Source organism: Dermochelys coriacea, chromosome 2, assembly GCF_009764565.3.
Source record: "Dermochelys coriacea isolate rDerCor1 chromosome 2, rDerCor1.pri.v4, whole genome shotgun sequence".
Classification (NCBI taxonomy): domain Eukaryota; kingdom Metazoa; phylum Chordata; order Testudines; family Dermochelyidae; genus Dermochelys; species Dermochelys coriacea.
In genome coordinates, this window is record NC_050069.1 from 38,046,392 (window position 1) to 38,064,713 (window position 18,322).

Genomic DNA, 18,322 nt, shown 5'->3' on the forward strand with positions numbered 1-18,322 from the left:
AAGTGTAAGCTAAGTCGATAGGAGGGTGTCTCCTGTCAACTCAGCACAGTGTAGACACCGAAGTATGTTGACTCCAGCTATGTTATTGACGTAGCTGGAGTTGCGTAACTTAGGTCGACTTACCCCAGTAGTGTAGACAAGGCCTTAGCATCAGGGAAATGACTGAATGCTTCAAGGCACATTTCTTTTGAGTAGTGGCCTCTTCTAGATGAACAGGTCAGAAGAGCTGTTAGATATTTGTAAGACAGCCAGCTGAGTGTCATGACCGTCTCTGAAGCTCTGTTGGCTGAATGTGGCAACCTCCTCTGATGTGCACTTCTCAGTACGATGCTGTGCACAGTTGGGTGTAATACTTTCTTGTTGATGTTACTGTTGCTTTTAGAAACTCCAAGATTCATGACTGGTGTAGAGTCTTGAACAATAAAATTTATTACCCCCAAATTCTTGTTCTTACAATTTCTTCTATATAGCCCAAGCTTACACTTTCATTTTTTTCCTGAGTTGGTCAGTTTTACTGCTGTTTACATTGTTTATGCTTTATTAGTGTTAGAGATCACCGCTCTGGAGAAATCAACTGAGAATTCAAGCTGACAAGCTCTTCTCTCTTTTACATGGAGGTGACATGGCTCAGCCTCAGTTGTACTTTTCTCAACGCGATAGAAATGAAATGTATCCCATAAGGTGTCTGATGCGAAGATTCCAATGGATAAAATCCAATACATTTTACCCTTTTAAAATAGCTCAGAAAATGTACAGATCTGTTTAAAATAATAATAAAAATGTAAATCCCTTAGAAGCCGCTGGAGTTCAGGGGTTGGTGGAAGTGGAGGAGGATCCTCTGGTAGATCATCAGCTGGAGCTCGGGATTCCCGAAGGCAAACCAGAGTTATTCGCACTGGACGTGATAGAGGATCTGGACTGTTGGGTAGTCAGCCACAGCCAGTGATTCCAGCATCAGTAATTCCAGAGGAACTCATTTCACAGGTAGGTAAGCTGGCAGAACTTTGCCTCTGTTGATAAACATTTGGAAACTGCTTATATATTGATAGGTGGTGGGGTATTGTGTGTTCTCTTTGCCTTTTAATTTCCTCTTGTATCTGAAAAACCTGACCTTGTCTAGCTGAATTTCTTTATTTTTAGATTTATCAAGTTCATATTCAAGGACACATGAGTGCCAGTTTCCTCATAATGGAATGAGTGATGAGAACGGTAGATATGGGGAGGTGATGATTTTTTGGATCTGAGAATCTGTACATGAGAGAGTTGTAGGCAAGGACTAGAACTTAGAGGTGGAGATGAGGCATGGCATACATACACAATGTTTTAGAGTTGGTAATCTGCAGATAGAGGGGATGTTGCAGGAGGAGAGTTCGTGTTCAAGAATGGATGTCGAGGTTATTGACAGTAGAGGCAAATAAGTCTCTGTTAAGGAGGGTAAAGGAGATGGAATTGGTTGGGATTGTTTTATTTGTCCAATAGAAACACTTTGGTCACAATCCCCATGGATCACAAAGCCCTGGGTAACTGTTCTCATGTCCACATTAGAAACTGTAACACTCTCAGTGTCCAATACAGATGGAAGAAAGTCAGTTTTGGCCTTCTTACCCACTGGAATTCTAAGAGCAATTGGGTAAGTACCCAATAGTCTTCCCATAGTTATCGGAGGCTGTCCTGGGCATGCTCTTTGCTTTCCTCAAGGATCAAAGCAGTAGGCAACAGATTGAAATTGATCTGATTCTTGTAAGTTTTACTGCTACATGCAGACTTAAGAAGACAGCATTTCATCCACTTACATTCATTTCACGTTTGGAAAACTTTCTTTGCATTAGAATTTTTTTTTGTATAAAACTTAAATGCTTTTGTCATTAGTGATTGAGGGAGTTTTACAAGACCTGGTTCAACAAAGAAAAAGGAAAAGATGCATAAGCAAAGGAGGGTAGACTTTATTTAAAAAAACAAAACAAAAACAAGCAAGCAGCAGGTTGAGAATTCAATCTTTAAAAGTCTGTATAGGAGCGCATGGCAGCCCATGTGTTTGAATGAGACGGGGAGAGAGCCAGTGTTGGCAGAAAGGAAGGGATTAACAACATTATGGAACCAGGTTTCAGAGTAGCAGCCATGTTAGTCTGTATTCGCAAAAAAGAAAAGGAGTACTTGTGGCACCTTAGAGACTAACATTTATTTGAGCATAAGCTTTTGTGAACTACAGATGAATCCGATGAAGTGAGCTGTAGCTCACGAAAGCTTATGCTCAAATAAATTTGTCTCTAAAGTGCCACAAGTACTCCTTTTCTATTATGGAACCAGTTTCAGCTCCATAGTTAAGGGTGACTTGAGATTTTCATTTACAGCAGGGATTAAACATCTTTGTGTACAGAAAAGTACAGTATGTTCTTTCCTTACTCTTTGAGTATAAAATGAATTTTTTGAGAATTTACGAGTAAATCCATTAAGTAGTTCAGTAGTTTAAAAATGAAATGTGTCCTTTAAGAAATCTTGCACCCAGTGACCAACACTTTTGTTCTCCATAATGATTTTTAACAGAATAGACTCCTCAGACTTCCTAAATAGTTAAAAATCACTGAAATCTGGGTATATAGGCTGCATTTGAAAAACTTTATGGTTCATATTTTTTTTTCTGTTCTTCATAACTGAGTTTCTTCAGACTCTGCTGAAGAATAATCTGCTACAGAGAATTCTATGAAGAACCTGGCCTTGCCATTTCCCTTTGTTCTCAGTGGTTCGGGTGGTTCTCTAAACCTCCTCACAGCATAGGGTGACACTCTTACCCGAGAGCACTTTGACTTTTCTCATTTGAACCAATGGATTTTTTTTTCTTGAGGGTTTCTGAAAGAGAAGACTTTATGTACCACCCTCTTCTTCCAGAAAAACTTTTGGGTTATGAAAAATATTCGCCCCAAACTCATTAATCCTAAATATTCCCTTCCAAAAGCTGTTTTACCAGATCTATTAAACAGAGAAGATAGCAGGGTGTGGGAGTATACAGGGGAAAGGGGAGAAGTGTAAGTATGTACTTAGGGGAATGCAGTGGGTGCAGAAGGGAGGAGGAACTAGATGTATACCGTAGCTGCTTTACATACTCTGATGCAAGAAAGCACCTGTAAACTCTCTCAACCAGTCAGTATGCTCTGCTGCTTTGTGCTGCACCTGAGTAGCATAAAGCAGCCAGAGCATAGTGGCGATTTTTGGCCATAAAAGTTAATTAAAAAAAATTTAATGATTTAAGGTTGTTACTTTTTATCATCAAATCACAGAAATATCACATGGGCGCACTTAAGTTTCTTGTTTAGTTTTTAATATATGAAAATTTTCAATTAAAGAAAGACCCATCAAAATATTCCTAGACACAAACTTCTTAAAACAGGATTATGGTTGAACATACAGATCAATAATTTAGGGTAAAGCTATATTATAAGAAATGAATTATCCCCAAACCAAACATTTTACTTTTGTTTTCCTGAGTTTCCAAAGTTTAAACTTAAAAGAAATTAATTCTGTTAAGGTATATGTGAATGCATAGTGAGAGCACCCAGACAACCGTAATGCTGTCCCCCTTGCATCCTGAAGGGAAGAAATGCAGGGCAGGGGGATCTTTCTTTAAAAAATGGTTGAATCCAATCTGGGAGCACAAGTTTTAAAATGTTTTAATCATAATTCTGTTGTTACATGGTGTTATAGGGCAGAGTTAAGGTTGTTCCTGTGCCCCAACTGCACGCTTCCATACCTTAACCCATTTGTATTTTTTTAAGTTTAATTATGAATGTCCTGGGTTTAGCACTCTTGGTTGTATGATAATTACTATATTCCAGGATAAAAACCACATTAAGACAGACTTAAGTTTGAAAGTGTACACAGTAATTTTTAGAGTAAAATAGATAATACTCTAAAATTTAAATTACTGTGTACTTTCAACCTTAACTCCGTCTTAATGTGGTTTTTATCTGGGAATATAGAATGAAATCAAGCAGCAATAATGCATAACAGCTGTATATAACTTTTCACCTCTCACAATATCACTTTGGAAGGTGATATTGTGAGAGGTGAAAAGGCATTTGGTTTTTTTTTATAAAGGAAATGTGGGGAAAAGGAATGAAAATGCAGTCTTCGTTCCCATAAAACTAGTTTCTTTCAGCTGTATTACTTTTGTTCATTAGCTTCTTCACCTTGGTGTTCTTCATTACCGTATGCAAACTATCACATATGGCTTTTTGGGACTTAAAAAACCCAAAAACTTGCTTTTCATTTGGAGACTTGATTTCCATGTACTGATGAACCAAAATGTTGACCATTGGCCTTCATACACTATACTTGCCTTTTTGAGAAATCAGCAGTCGCGCTCCAATTCTTCGTTACTTCAGGAAGTTTTGCTCTTGTAGAGAGAAATCATTCAGAGTGATGGTTGGTGAATTGGGAATGACAAATAAGTGTTCTGCATTTTACAGGCACAAGTTGTTTTACAAGGAAAATCCAGAAGTGTCATTATACGAGAACTCCAGCGGACAAATCTTGACGTAAATCTTGCTGTAAATAATTTGCTGAGCCGTGATGATGAAGATGGAGATGATGGAGATGACACAGCAAGTGAATCATATCTACCTGGAGGTTTGTATATCGTGATACTTACCTTTTTTCCATCTTTCAAATACTGTTGAGCTCTCCTGTCTCAAAAGGGTTATCTGAAAATGCAAACAAGTTCTCAGTTCTCTCTATTTGAACATCAACAATGTGCTCTGTGCTGTGCAAGGTACACAATGAAGATAGTCCTTGCATCCAGGAGATTTCAGTCTGTTATGGATAACAAGTTGCACTGGGAAGCCTGGAGAAGGGAATAGCTTTGATGTTTTAAAAAAACTAACTATTGTCTTTACTAATTTGTGGGTAACACATAAGTGAGTTTTGGATGCTGGGCTTCGTATCATCAGCATTACAAACTATGCTGCTGTTCAGTGAGATGACTGCCATGCATGCATCTATGGCAAGTATGCTAATTCTAATGAAGAAATGAATTCTTCACATTTTTGAATTTTAGTCTTTGTGATAATGTGAACTTTTAAGATGCATTGTTTAGAGAAAAATGTGTTCAGCTTTCTATTAAGATATTTTGTGTAAGAGCTGAATAAGGTCTAGCTTAATAGTCTTTGATAGTTTTTTTGAGGACTTCTATTCTTTAGCCTCAAAATATCCTCATAACTAAATCTTATAGCAGTGCTGGAGTGTTGCTGTCATGCTGGTTGAGCCTTTATCGAAATAGTGTCTTTCCTGTGTAACTGCTTTTAAAAGTCCTTCAGCCTTTTCTTGCATTGACTAATATTTCCGTAATTGGACTTTTCTTCTTGAGTAAACATGCTTGAAAGTATGTAGTAGCCAACTCTAATGGTTGTATGTTTTGGCTAGGTGCATAGTATGAAAATCAAATGTCTAAACTCTGTGTGCATAGTAGGTTTTCTTTTTGTATGATAGAATGACATTTTACTATATTTTTCTAATGGGTTTTTCTGCTCATCTGGTTCACCAAGAAGCTCATGGGCTTCCTTCATCTCTATCTTGTCTACCATGTGATTGGACAAAGTGTGTTTTCCTGCATTTGCATCTGACAACTTTATTTTGCTTTAGAATCAAGAGTCCTTTGGTTGAACCTGTAGGCACAGAAAAAGCAAATTAAGGCACTTTTTGTTCCATCTTTCTCTTTAGTAATTAGTTGCACAATCTATCTGCCAGAGATGTAGTTGAGGAAATAAGTTCATTTTACTCTCTTCCCAAATTTATTCAAAGTAAATATTCTTACTCCTGAGAAAACAAGGATGCATCAATCGTGAAATTGCCTTCAGCTTTGGAGGTAAGCATCCTTGGTCACTCTTTAGACCAGAGTTTCTTTCCAATCCAATCCTGTGCCGAGTTCATGATTCTCTTGATTTAGTACTACTTCAGATTATAGCGGCAAGCTTGCAGGGACCATCTGACAATCTTTGACTTATAACACGTCTGTTTGCGAGTACTGTGACTTCAGCTGATGACTCTAGACTGTCTTGAATCAATGTAAGATAATTAGTCATGAGCACAATGTCTAAGTTTTCAATAAATGCCTAGAAAATGGTTCCTTCCTTAGCTAACTTTTTTTATGATCCTCCCTTTGGAAAGACCAAACATTCCCAGATAAGACTGAAACTTCCTGACATTAAAATTGTAATCTTTCTCATCATCTTACCCTCCACCACCCCTGAGAAAATGGATTTATTTTCAAATTTTTGGGGGGAAAGGGATTGGAAATGACAACAGAAATGGCACTTTTGACACCCTTCAGCTCCAGTCTGGGCAAAGTTAATCCAGAATTCCCAGTTCTCAGAATATGCTTTCCCTTGTCTTTTTCATAAACTACATTAGCTTTTTAAAAACTAAAGTAGATAACTAAGAATTGTCACCCTTCAAAGAGTGTTTAACTGTAGTTAAGATCTGGACATGCCAGAAGGCAAACTTAAAAATATGATGATTGTATACCTGTGACTCTATTCTTTTGTATATTGAATTTTGCTTACAAATTTAGCAGTTCTTCTAGCTCTTCAGAGTCAAGTTAATTTTTAGGATTAGGATAAAGTATAGTCTCCAGGAAAAATGGTGGACCAAAATACTTTCCCGCATCTCTTGTGGAAAAAATTATGACACTCTCCTTCAGAAGACTCCATAACAAATACAAATTGAATTTTTGATTGTCTAATTTCTCATTCATACCAAGCATACCCTTCCCTTAAGTCTTCTGAACCTTCTTTATTTTCTGAAATTGTTCCTCTCCTTTTGCCTCTGGATATTCTTTTGAACTTACAGTGCTATAGACTTGAAGAGGAAAAAAATTACAAGAAAAACAACATTTACGATCCAGTCTCTCAAGTGATGACTCCAAGTAACTTTTTTTTAAGAGGTGATCCTGAATAGTTGTTCTTTAAAAGTTTGCCTTTTAGTTTTTGATGATGTAGAATGAATGCTTGAAAGTTGTGGTTTTCTGCTTAATTTTAAACCTTGGAAAAGCAGGAATGTTAAGGCTGGAGGGCTTCTTGAGTTCTTCAGAAGTATTTAAAATAAACTCTGGCCCCTTAATTATAAGGATATGGTATTGAAACCTCCACATATTGCTCCTTTTTCCCTCATGGGCACCTGGTGCTCCGTGATCCACTATAGCTGGTTATTCCTCCACATCTGCAAAGCATGGAAGTGCCTTTTTTTTTTTCATTAGAGTTAAATAAGTGTTTAAAAAACAAAATAATTTTAAAATCTGAGTAGAAAATCCCTTCCCCCTCAATTATGCAATTTGCAGCTTCTTGTATATTTGCCATAATTTCATTAGTACTTGAATCGCCATAATTTTTTAGGAAATATAAGAGTTGACTTGAATTTTTAATGTTAAAAAAAGGGGAGCAGAAAACACTTGGCAGTACTTTCAGACATTTTTTAAACATCATAAAAAAAGCAAAAAAGGGGTATAAGCCCAGTTTGTTTTTCCTTTTCAAGTCACCTTTAATTAATGCTTTTGCTTTTCTTATGTATGCATGCTTGCTTTCATGACCTAGTTTAAAAAATCTAGTCTTTGGTGGCAAAATAAGGAGACTCCATTGAATACATTACTAATAAAACAAGCAATGTAAATGAGACTATGGAAAGGAGAATACCATTTGGCAGAGGCATGATCAAGTGTCCTGGTTCAGCCATTAGCCGGCAACTCACGGCAAGTGAGCCAGCTTGGAATCTTGCCTGGGGGTTTGTGTTCTAATAAAATGCGGTGATTCTCCAGAACATAAAAAAGATCCTGGGAGCCTAGTTAATTAGATTTTTATTTTGTTCCTCCCTAGCAATTTATGTGAAACACACATACCTGGTTCTCATTTTCATTGTGAAGAATACATTGATTCTAGGGAAACTTGTGAAACATAATTGCAGTGACATTACTTACTGCTTTGGATAGTGGAACATGAAATAATGTGTATTCCTTAAAGTTCTGATTGTTCGGAAGGAATAAATGTGGAAGATTTAGAGGTGCAGCATTGTCTGGTGTATTTGTATTACATCATAGTGAGTATTAGCTCCCTGAGCAGAACATAAGAAAAAGATGAAAAGTTGGGTCCCTAGAAATTTTCCTACTTGGAGAATAACCATTTTTTTCCTTAAAATTATCTCCAAGATGGACAATATCCAGACACAATACCGACAAATGTGTGCGGTGATGAGTTCTCTAAAGTTATAGATTGCTGTTGGTGCACTTTTTGAACAATTTGGGCATGGTCAAAATTAGTTTTCTTTTTACCACAGTTTTCACTGATAGCTCATTCAGATGAAGTAGGTATAAATGCCTTTTTACCTGGACAGAGCTGTCAGGATCACAATATCTTGCTCAACAATGAGAAATGTATGATCATGAGTTAACATTGCTGGAAACATGAGTGTCCAAACTGGATAGGATTCTTGAGAACAGTGGAGCATAAAATCATGTGGCAGAATTTTGTGAATAAGTAATGGAATATTGTATGTTCTCACCCAAACTTCTTAGGGTAAGTTTTAGTCTTGCTGAATCTATTTGTATCTCCACAGAATTCAGAGAAAATACCTGAAGGCTCTTTGAAGGATACTGAGGATTTGGCTCCTCAGTCCAAAATTTTATGTAATACATATATTTGATGGTGTAGAGAATGGAAGAAAGAAGGGACTCCTTTAGTTTCTAAAATGTCATCTTATGAAATTTTATCTTTTGAAGTGGAACTGGTCCTACAAGAGGAAAGATAAATGTTTGCTATTGTGCCCTCCTCCTGTTTTTTCTTAATGACTCGGGAGCCAAAAATGTATGTATGTTTGAGTTGTTAAAAGATTTGTTCAAATTTTTGGAGGAGTTGTGCTGACTTGTAACTTATATACTGAAAAAGATTTCCCACCTCTGGATGAACAAGATGGCTTGAGGGATGCCTGTTAAGTTCTAGCTGTCCTGTATAGGAAATTTCCATCTCCGATAGAAGAGCTGAGATGAGGAAGCAGCTTATTCAACTTGGATGAATGCTTGAGAGTTTCTCCAAGAGATGCTCCTTATAGCTTAATTCTATTGAAAAGGGCTGGGATGATGTGCACTGCAGCCATTTGGATGGACAGTGACAGACTGGTGGTGGATTTAGACCACCTTGTTCCTTTGTGGAGAGCTGCCACAAGGTACAATGAGGTTACGCTGCTCTGGTGTGTGTATGGAAGGATCTGGTAGACATTTGGACAGCAAGGTCATTGCTTTTTCCTACACCGTTTGTAATTGGATGGTCTGACAATATAGGCAGGTCTGGTTTCCTCATCTTATTTAAAAAAAAAAAAAGGAAAGGTTACAGATTAGAGGTATGGAATAACTCCCATATGAAGTGAGATTAAAAAAACTGGGAATAGTCATTTTAGAAAAGAGACTATTAAATGGGGGTTGGGAGGGGAAGGGAATATGATAGTCTATAAAATCATGAATGGTGTGGAGAAAGTGAATAGGGAAGTGTTATTTATCCTTTCACATAACACAAGAACCAGGGGTCACCCAATGAAATTAATAGGCAGCCGTTTTAAAACAAACAGAAGGAAGTACTTCTTCTCTCAATGCACAGTCAACCTGTGGAATTCTGCCAGAGAATGCTGTGAAGACCAAAAGTATAACTGGGTTCAAAAAATAATTTAGATAAATTCCTGGAGGATAGGTCCATCTATGTCTATTAGCCAAGGTGGTCAGGGATGCAACTCCATTCTTCAGGTGTTCCTAACCCTTTTGACTGCTAGAAGCTGGGACTGAATGATGGGATGGATCACTCGATAATTGCCCTGTTCTGTTTATTCCCCAGTGCGGCCGTTTTTATGTTCTTATGATTGTCATCAGTGAATGTCCGTTTATATGAAATGTGTTACGACTGTTGAGAAAGCAAGTTGCTGTTGTTGGATGCTGGACTGTTTGTCTGGCTTCAGAAAATGTTAATGTGGTCCTTCTGGTCTTTAGGGATGGGGGTTCACTGACTGACCTTTTCTTGACCAGTCAAGAAATGAAACCCTTCTTAATTCCAAAAGTCCAAGTAGAAATTACTATGTGCCAGCCAGGATTCAGAGCTTTTATTATTTAACTCTAAAATTAATTCCACTAAATCTAGACTGTTGCTGCATTTTTTTGGGTGTTTGATAATTTAGAGGCTTTACAAATTCCATAATAGGAGAGGTCATGGCTGAAGAAGCTGGGCATATTGTATTACATGATGATTAAGTTTAATATGTTAGCTCTGTGTATTTTTTTTTATTATGGAATTTGGCATTCCTACCTTATATTAGACTCATTTGATAATAGGCACTGGTAGAGGAAACATTGTGAATGTCTGTATTTAGGGTCCTAAGATTTTTTGAGTAGTGATTGGGATTAGACTGATAGTATTTCAATTTAGCTCTTAATTTTTATTGTATAGATTTGAAATAGTGACTCTTTTTTGTAGACATCCTTTTATTCATTTTAATATAGATAGTGAAGCCTCATCTCAAAGCTTATTCTATGAAGGCACAGCGACTGTTTCTGGGAGTGAAGAAATTTCTTAATCTCTGAAGCAAACTTGCTGGGCAGTCACTTGGAAATGTGTGTAGTCTTTTTGCTTGGCACCAGAGGGGAAAGGCTGCAGGATCTTTGGAGGGACAGCTTTTACCTAATAGCAATACTAGTCTTTTCTAATTCTAGGTAACTAATTTATGGAGTTTGGCTGTTTATTTTAATTGATGCTTTGCTCTTCCCAAGTGTGTGACTAAGGTTTGAATTTCTGGGATGTGGAAATTTTTTTTGTTTTGGGGCAAGATTTGTCCAGAAAACTTGGTTAGACAAGTGACAGAGCAGTTCCTGTAGGAAAAATTGGCTGCATACATTGGACCACTGTGTTTGATTGTAAATGTGGGTGCATAGGAGGCACATCAGTTTGCACTGGTGAATCTGAAGAGCAGAAATTCAACTTATAAGTAGGACATTTTTTGTTTTGATGTTTATTTGGTGATGGTCTCTCTAGTTGATGTTTTAAGTAGCTGATTATTCACTTAAGACCCTTGTCTCCTCTTATAGAGGATCTTATGTCTCTTCTGGATGCTGACATACATTCTGCTCACCCAAGTGTCATTATTGATGCTGATGCTATGTTTTCAGAAGATATTAGTTACTTTGGTTATCCATCCTTTCGGCGTTCATCACTTTCCAGGCTAGGCTCATCCCGAGGTAATTTTGCATCTTTTTTTTTTCTTTGTAATAAGTAGTTTGCTGTGCAAAAAGCTAGTGATAGTACACACTAGTTATTTAGTCTTTGATTTGTGTGCACAAATTGATTGATAAACATTAAGTCTCTAATAGTTTTGATAAAATCAATAGTAAAATTTTTTGAATATGAACAGGTAAGTTCTGCAAAAATCACGAGCAACTTTGAAGTTTGTCTGATAATCATTTTGTTAGAAATTTTGCATGAAATTTTTAAAATCACAAATACCTACTAATTATTTTTTGAAACCACAAATGCCTACTAATTACCTTAATGTATCTAATTGAGAATGTTAATTCTGATCTAAAAGTAATACTCAAATTTGATATGACATGCAGCATTCTGAAAGCTGGTTTATTTGGTTTAGGTTGCTCAGTATGCAGTGCTCTTCTAATTTTCTTAACTAGTAAACATCATAAATGAGTGAAGGCAATTTTAAATTCAGGGGAGGGAAATGAGAGCTGGACTGTGCTCTTTTTGAAGCATTTTTGGAAATGGGCTTGTAACTAACTGTCTAAGGTTAATGAACACCTTGAATAGTAGGAAGTCATTACAAATGCTTAGAAAAGTATATTAAATCTTAATATTTATGGCACAGAATCTGTAGCTTTTTGTTCATTGCTTCTTGAAGATAATTCTACTCAATAGATGCCCAGAGCATTTTACAAACTGTTAATCCAACCTCTGCCATGATTGCTCATTTAGTACAGCTCTAACCTGTTTCATAATTCTGTTTTCTTCATTAGTATGTTAACTGCTGAGCATATAATTGCTTGATACAAATTATCAGTCGAGGGTCAGTATGTTTCCTAATGAGCAGATTCAGTGTTATGTGAACTTTACCTACAGGGCAAGGCGTCATGTTTAGCTTATGTAAAAACTTGTTCCTGTTTGTCTAGTGTAGCAAAAAACCCAAGATTTTGAGGAATTTATTGAAAGGATGATACAGTAGTGTGACCATTTCATACATGTAATTCCAATTGAATCTTATGAACATAAATGAGGTACTTAATGGGTTAAATGCATTATGTGCATGTACAAATATTCAACATTTGACATAACTCCTTCTAAATCCCTCCTTTTTTTTCCTTTCCTAAGGTTATTCTATGTAAGACGTTACCACGAATTTTGTAATCCTTATTTTCCATGCATAGTTGACTCTTGGAAAGTTAGTTTGATTACCTGATTTAAAAAAATTATCTGCATGAGCGAACTGCAGAGTACTGGCTTTAGACAGTTTGTAGGCCAATTGGAGGGGAAGCATTTTGGTAAGGAACACTTTCCTACAAGGATCCTTTTTAAAACTTGTCTGACTCTTGAAAAGTTTTCATTTGAGTACTTAAAAAACAAAACAGAAAACAACAACAAAAAACCACCAGATATGCTTTAATGTATTAAATCCAGTCCTGTAAAACGTTGCTTTAAACAAAAGGGGTTGGATTATCAAATTATTACAAGAGCCTTTTAAAAAGATTGCTTTGTCTTTAACCTTTTCAAGTTCTTATTTTTGGGAAACTTGTTATGAGACTCTCTAATAAATACTCTTTTTTGGCTTGCTTAAATGTATCTAACAGACGTCCTAGATTAATTAGATGATTTTGATATTAGATAAACCATCATACGGTAAAACTTCAGGGCATATCGTACTATAAAACCTTAAATTACCTTGTTAAACACATTTTGGCTTTTTACCACTCTGAGTAAAAAATGAAGCATTATGCTTTCAGTAGTGCATAAAATACCTGATTTTCTTATTTCTAGAAATAACTTTATTTCTAGTTTATCATTCATATGTTTTATATTGTAGTAATAAGTACATATGCTTGAAAGGGTTAATATATTGAATGTTGCATGTCAGGATTTTTTTATATATCAGTATTTTAAATTTTTGTGAATAGATTTTAACTGCTGTTAGTTGCATCCTGAAGGGTCTTTACTAGAGAGTGGCTTACTTTTATCCCACTGGTGTGACCCAATTGCATACCAGTTCTCCTTCTTCCCTTAGAGAGAGACTCTGAGCTGTTGCGTGAACGTGAGTCCGTTTTACGTTTGCGTGAACGAAGGTGGCTTGATGGAGCCTCATTTGATAATGAAAGGGGCTCTACAAGCAAGGAAGGGGAGCCGAACCTGGATAAGAAGAATACACCTGTTCAAAGCCCAGTCTCGTTAGGAGAAGATTTGCAATGGTGGCCAGATAAGGTACTGAGAATTTTTTTGGCTCCTTTATATGCTTAGTACATTGCATGCAACTGATCTTCTTTTTCCATAGAAATGTCTGTACTTCTGATTTTCCCTGGAAAAATCTTGATTTTTTTGTAAGTGTGATATTGAAGTAAAATGATTCCTCATGTGCTGCTTTAGTTTTGTTTATATTATTGCCATTCATGCCCTTACAACTGAGGTTCAATTGCCACTTCTGTTCTGACCTGTTTCATCTGTGTGGCTGCCGCTCATGCAGGCAACAACCAGAGAAATCTCAAAGAACTTAAGCTCTCTCTTCCATGAAACAATTTTCTGTTTCCTGTTGAGTTGCACTTATGCATTGGAGTGAATGGTCATATTCATGTCCAGCTCCTTTAAAAGAGGTTTGTATTTTGATTAGTTCAGTTTTTTCAGTTCTGTTTACATTTATCCTGTTTTGTCATGCTTGGTTATTTAAATAAGTGAGGATCAAGAGCTGCACAAATAGTAATTAAGTATCCATCTGGCTTTGGTAGCTGGACCCACTTGCACCCCATATTCCATCTCCATGGGAGCCCAGGCTAAAATTTCAGGTATTCTTTGAGTAGATGCAGAGTGTGCATTCCATCTAGGTGTGTGCGTGTCCAGTGCACTGGAGCTGGAGACTATTTCTTAGCTGTACCTCTAGGGGGCGGTGCTCGTGGCTATGGCCCCTCCCCTGGCGAAATGAGGCAGAGCTGTCCTGATCCCCCTCAGTTTCTTCTCAAAGCCCATGGCTGGAGCCAGAGCTTTTTGGTGTTGTAGTCTCACAATCTCTTATTTAGTCTTAGCCTAGTTTATTATATATAGTAAGTTAGTTAGTAGTTACTGTTAGTTGATAGTGTCCCTGGTGAAGCTGTCACTGGGATTAAACACTGTTCTTCGTGTGTAGGTATGATCCCCACGGTGACTCCCACTTGGTCTCGGTGAAGTGCCCCTTAAAGAGCACTGTTAGATTTGTAAATCATTTAAAAAGAGGACTCAGGTGGCGCGGTACCTTTGCCTCAAGCAGCCCCAACTTGAACAGGCCACGCGGCCTGATCTGGTACCAAGGCCCTGTTAGGCCAAAGATGACCCTTGGGCTCGGAGAGCATTATTGCCCCTCCTTCTAGGGTAGGCGCCTTGCGAGAGAAGTGGAGAAGCTGTTCTCTGTTATCGGCACCAATGAAGACATCTTATAAGACCATTTGGGACTGTTCCAGGTTGCAGGGTGACTCCTCCACCTCCCCGAGGAAAAACATGGACCAGCACGGAATTGGTTCTACCGCCAGAATGGCTGGGGTACTTCCGACGCTTCCCTGTTACTGAGTGGGAAGGGCAGAAACCCCATATTGTTGACCCTGGTTCCGGCCTCTGGGTATCTGTTGAGTTCAGTACCAACAAGGAGATGCCAGTACTGAATGTGTTGATGCTTTGTACACTTATGACAGCTGCAGACCTCTGTCTTTTGGTCCTAACCTCACTGTTGGTCCAGGACTTTCCCCGGGCTGCCTCACCTATAACCCCTCTAATGAAGCGAGCCGCTGAACCTTCATGTTGGTCAGCACTGCATCCAGACTCTTCCCTCCCCATGGTGGGGATGGAGACAGTACCAAAATCGTGTGGGGGACTTCGTCCCTGCTGCATTTGATGCCACAAGTGCTCCCATAGCGGCTCTCACCATCTCTGATGTCAAAGTCACCTGCTAGGTTGATGGTGGAGGTTTCAGCTCAACCACAAGCCCTGGCATCACTGGTCTTCCTTCCTGCAGAACTGAAGAGTTTTCCCTCCTGGGTACATTCCCCTGGGGTGGAAGAGATATGGCTTTGGCTCACCCAAGACCTTTGTCCTCATCGCCGAATGATGCTGTGCTGTCTGGTTCATAGTCCTATTCTATCCTGGTACAGCATACTAGATTTTTATGCCACGTAGCTGCATCCAAGCGGAATTCCTCCAAGAGAACACGCACAAACTGGTGGATATTTTACAAGTGGTTGCTGAAGGTGGCTCCAGAGAGGAGCTTTTCACCCACGTCAACACCATGTTGCGTTTGCTCGACTCTCTGGGACTTGTTTTAAACATCACAAAGTCAACCTTGGCTCCCACTCAAAAAATCGAGTTCATTGAGGCCCTGTTAGATTCCATGAGGTTGAGAGTGTTCCTGCCGACCTACCGCTTCCAGGCAATTCAACAGCTCTGTGTCAGTCTGCAATGTCTGTCTGTCTTTTCTTCCTTTACCCATTCTCTCCTGTCTTCCTTGCTTAGCAGTTCTTTTGATCTATTTTTGGGCTTCCCACTTCTCTGGTTTATTTGCCCTCTTGCCAGTCTAGCGGTAAAGAGCTTGCAGAGGTTTGTCATTTTCCGTGTCTATCTGCTGACCTTGACTACCACTTCCTCCATCCTGGTACTTGTGCTGAACAGTGTGGATACTTGGAAAAACTGTTTGTTTGAATAAGTGCATTTCAACCCATGCCTGGAATTCTGAAGTACAACCTAAACATGTAACTCTGAATTGTTAAATCGGTGCTTTTGGCCCTCTGACTTGTCTTAAGAGTAGGATGAAGAAAGTCATGTAGACAAAATATTTAACAAATTATATAAAATCACTGGGATTCCGTACGAAGACTTTATATTTATTATTATTTTATTACTATACATTTAGATTGCAGTAGCACCTGAAGGCCACAATGGGTTGGTGTTCCATTCTATTTAGCTGTTCAATCTTTTAATAAACTTGAGTCCCTCCTTCATGGAGCTTGCAATATAAAAGACAAGACATGACAGATGGAAGAGACAAACAAGCAGGCTGAGGTATAGGGAGTGAAGGTATAGGCTGGGGTATAGGGAGTGAAGGTGACAGGGTAAAAAATATAAAGTGTACCCAATTCGTAGCTGTCAGAGGTTGTTGGAAATTTCCCAGTGGAATGTTTTTTAGTTTTAGTCAGAGAATGCTAATTAATCTAAATTGGAGACTATTCATTTTTTACAACAAGCAAGCAGGATTCCAATGGAATCCTATCTGTTTTCCTGCCAGTTTACCCACGTGGCTCCTTGGCAGTCTGCCTGATGAGGAACCAGGGCTCCTTTACATCTCATCTGTTGGGTTGCCATTAAGCAAGGCTTCCAGGCTTCTTGCTCCTCGAGAGCTCAGAGGTTGGCTGACAGGGAGCCTGGAAGTCCTGAGTGGTATGGCTCCGTGGTAGCCCAGGCTCCCAGGTGTCAAGAGTCCACAGCTCCCGGGCAGCCAGCTGATCAGATTGTCCCTGGGCTGGGGACCTCAGGGCTTTCCATTTTGCAGAGAATTTCAAAGTTCTCTGTTTTCATTCCAAACCAGAGAGAAAGCAACTTTCAGAATACCCAAATCCTCCAGTAAATGGAATTATTTTTCTATGCAGCACTCTAGTAGCCATTCAGTAGCAGTGATAGCAACTCGCCATCTACCTAGCTATTCTTGGGTTGCTGTTTTTCTGTATAAAGAATACTGTAATTCATGTTATATCCTCTCATACAATGCTGTATGTGTATACCTCCTAGTTAAATTTATTACTGAATAATATCTTAATGTATTTTGGTATTATATAAGATGCATTTGTAAAATGAACCTTTAACTAGTAATAAACATTTACTGCTCACACTTCATATGCATATTCTAGTAAATACTTCACACTCAGCTATTGTAAATGTCTTGTTTTTAATAAAATTATCACAAAGGTGAAACTTACTTACAATTTTTGAGGAAGCTTACCTTAAGTCAACATAGCATGTAATATTTCATTAATTCAGAGTCATCTTGGAGTGAATATTTGGGCCTCTGTTTATAAATGTAACTATGAAATGGCATTTTTTTAAAAAAAAAACAATTTTTGTAATATCATCGGATAAATAGCTCTTGCAGTTTTTTGTTTCATGTGAATGAAGACCATAAACATTTTGGGAAGCCTGAATTAAAAAAAACAGATACTGCCAGCAATATAGGTACATTTAAAAGTTCTGTTCTTGTCTAATTCTGGGTCTAACCTATATAATATGATGGCCCCTCTAGCCACAGTATGAGTGTGTAAATCCAGAGTGTGTATGTGTACACACCCCTACCTTGAAGGTCTCTAAACCTTGGAATATTTATAAATGTTTCATCTACGTTTTACAAATGACATAATTATACCATGTTATGTATGGTTTCCTATGTGTGTAGGGAACATCACAAAACATGTTTTAGACATTTCTTCCCTAAGGATTTTAAAACATTCATTTGAGGAACAATGCACAAAATTACTGATGAGTAATGAAAATAAGAGTATTGTTGATCAGTGCTCATTTTATACACTTGTGTGTTTATAAACAATTCATCTGGCAATTTAATGTGCTTGACTGTTCTGGGGGCAAAAAAAAGAACTAGTCTTTTTAAACTGCTAAAATCTAAATGGATATAGGAACTCACAACATGGCAGTTGATTTGCAATCAGTATCCAGTGAAAGAAACGACCTGATCTTTTGGAAGAATTTTTGGTTTTTCATATAACGGGGGAGATCAGATTATGTGCTGAATCTGTTACGTAATAGTATATTGCTGTACATATGGTATACAACATGTGAAATGCACTTTTTTATTTGTATTTATGTATTCATAAATATAATAAAGACACAACTTTTAAAGCATATGCAAAGAGGGGGAGTGTGATGGCTTTAATGTCCAGCCTTAACCTCTGACTCCCTCATCCTTATTGTTGTGTTTGCTCTTTGGGGAGGGAGGAAAATGCTTTTGAGAAAGAGAAATCTGAGCTACTCAGTTTGCCTGCTAAAATGGAACCATTTCTTAATAGAGCTATCTTGAAAAT

General features: G+C 37.9%; 1 protein-coding gene across 27 annotated transcripts in view; it reads left to right on the top strand.

Annotated features, from left to right (window-relative positions):
* UBR5 (ubiquitin protein ligase E3 component n-recognin 5) overlaps positions 1–18,322 on the top strand; it is a 140,954-nt gene that overhangs the window by 35,178 nt on the left and 87,454 nt on the right. For 15 of the 27 annotated variants that reach the window (XM_043507469.1, XM_038389368.2, XM_038389362.2 and 12 more), the window contains 4 exons: positions 795–984; positions 4,464–4,623; positions 11,102–11,251; positions 13,276–13,487. In XM_043507469.1, the coding sequence (XP_043363404.1) occupies positions 795–984; positions 4,464–4,623; positions 11,102–11,251; positions 13,276–13,487 (712 nt within the window). The remainder of the gene's footprint in view (positions 1–794; positions 985–4,463; positions 4,624–11,101; positions 11,252–13,275; positions 13,488–18,322) is intronic. The other 12 variants (XM_043507473.1, XM_038389367.2, XM_043507478.1 and 9 more) reach the window with 1 other exon arrangement.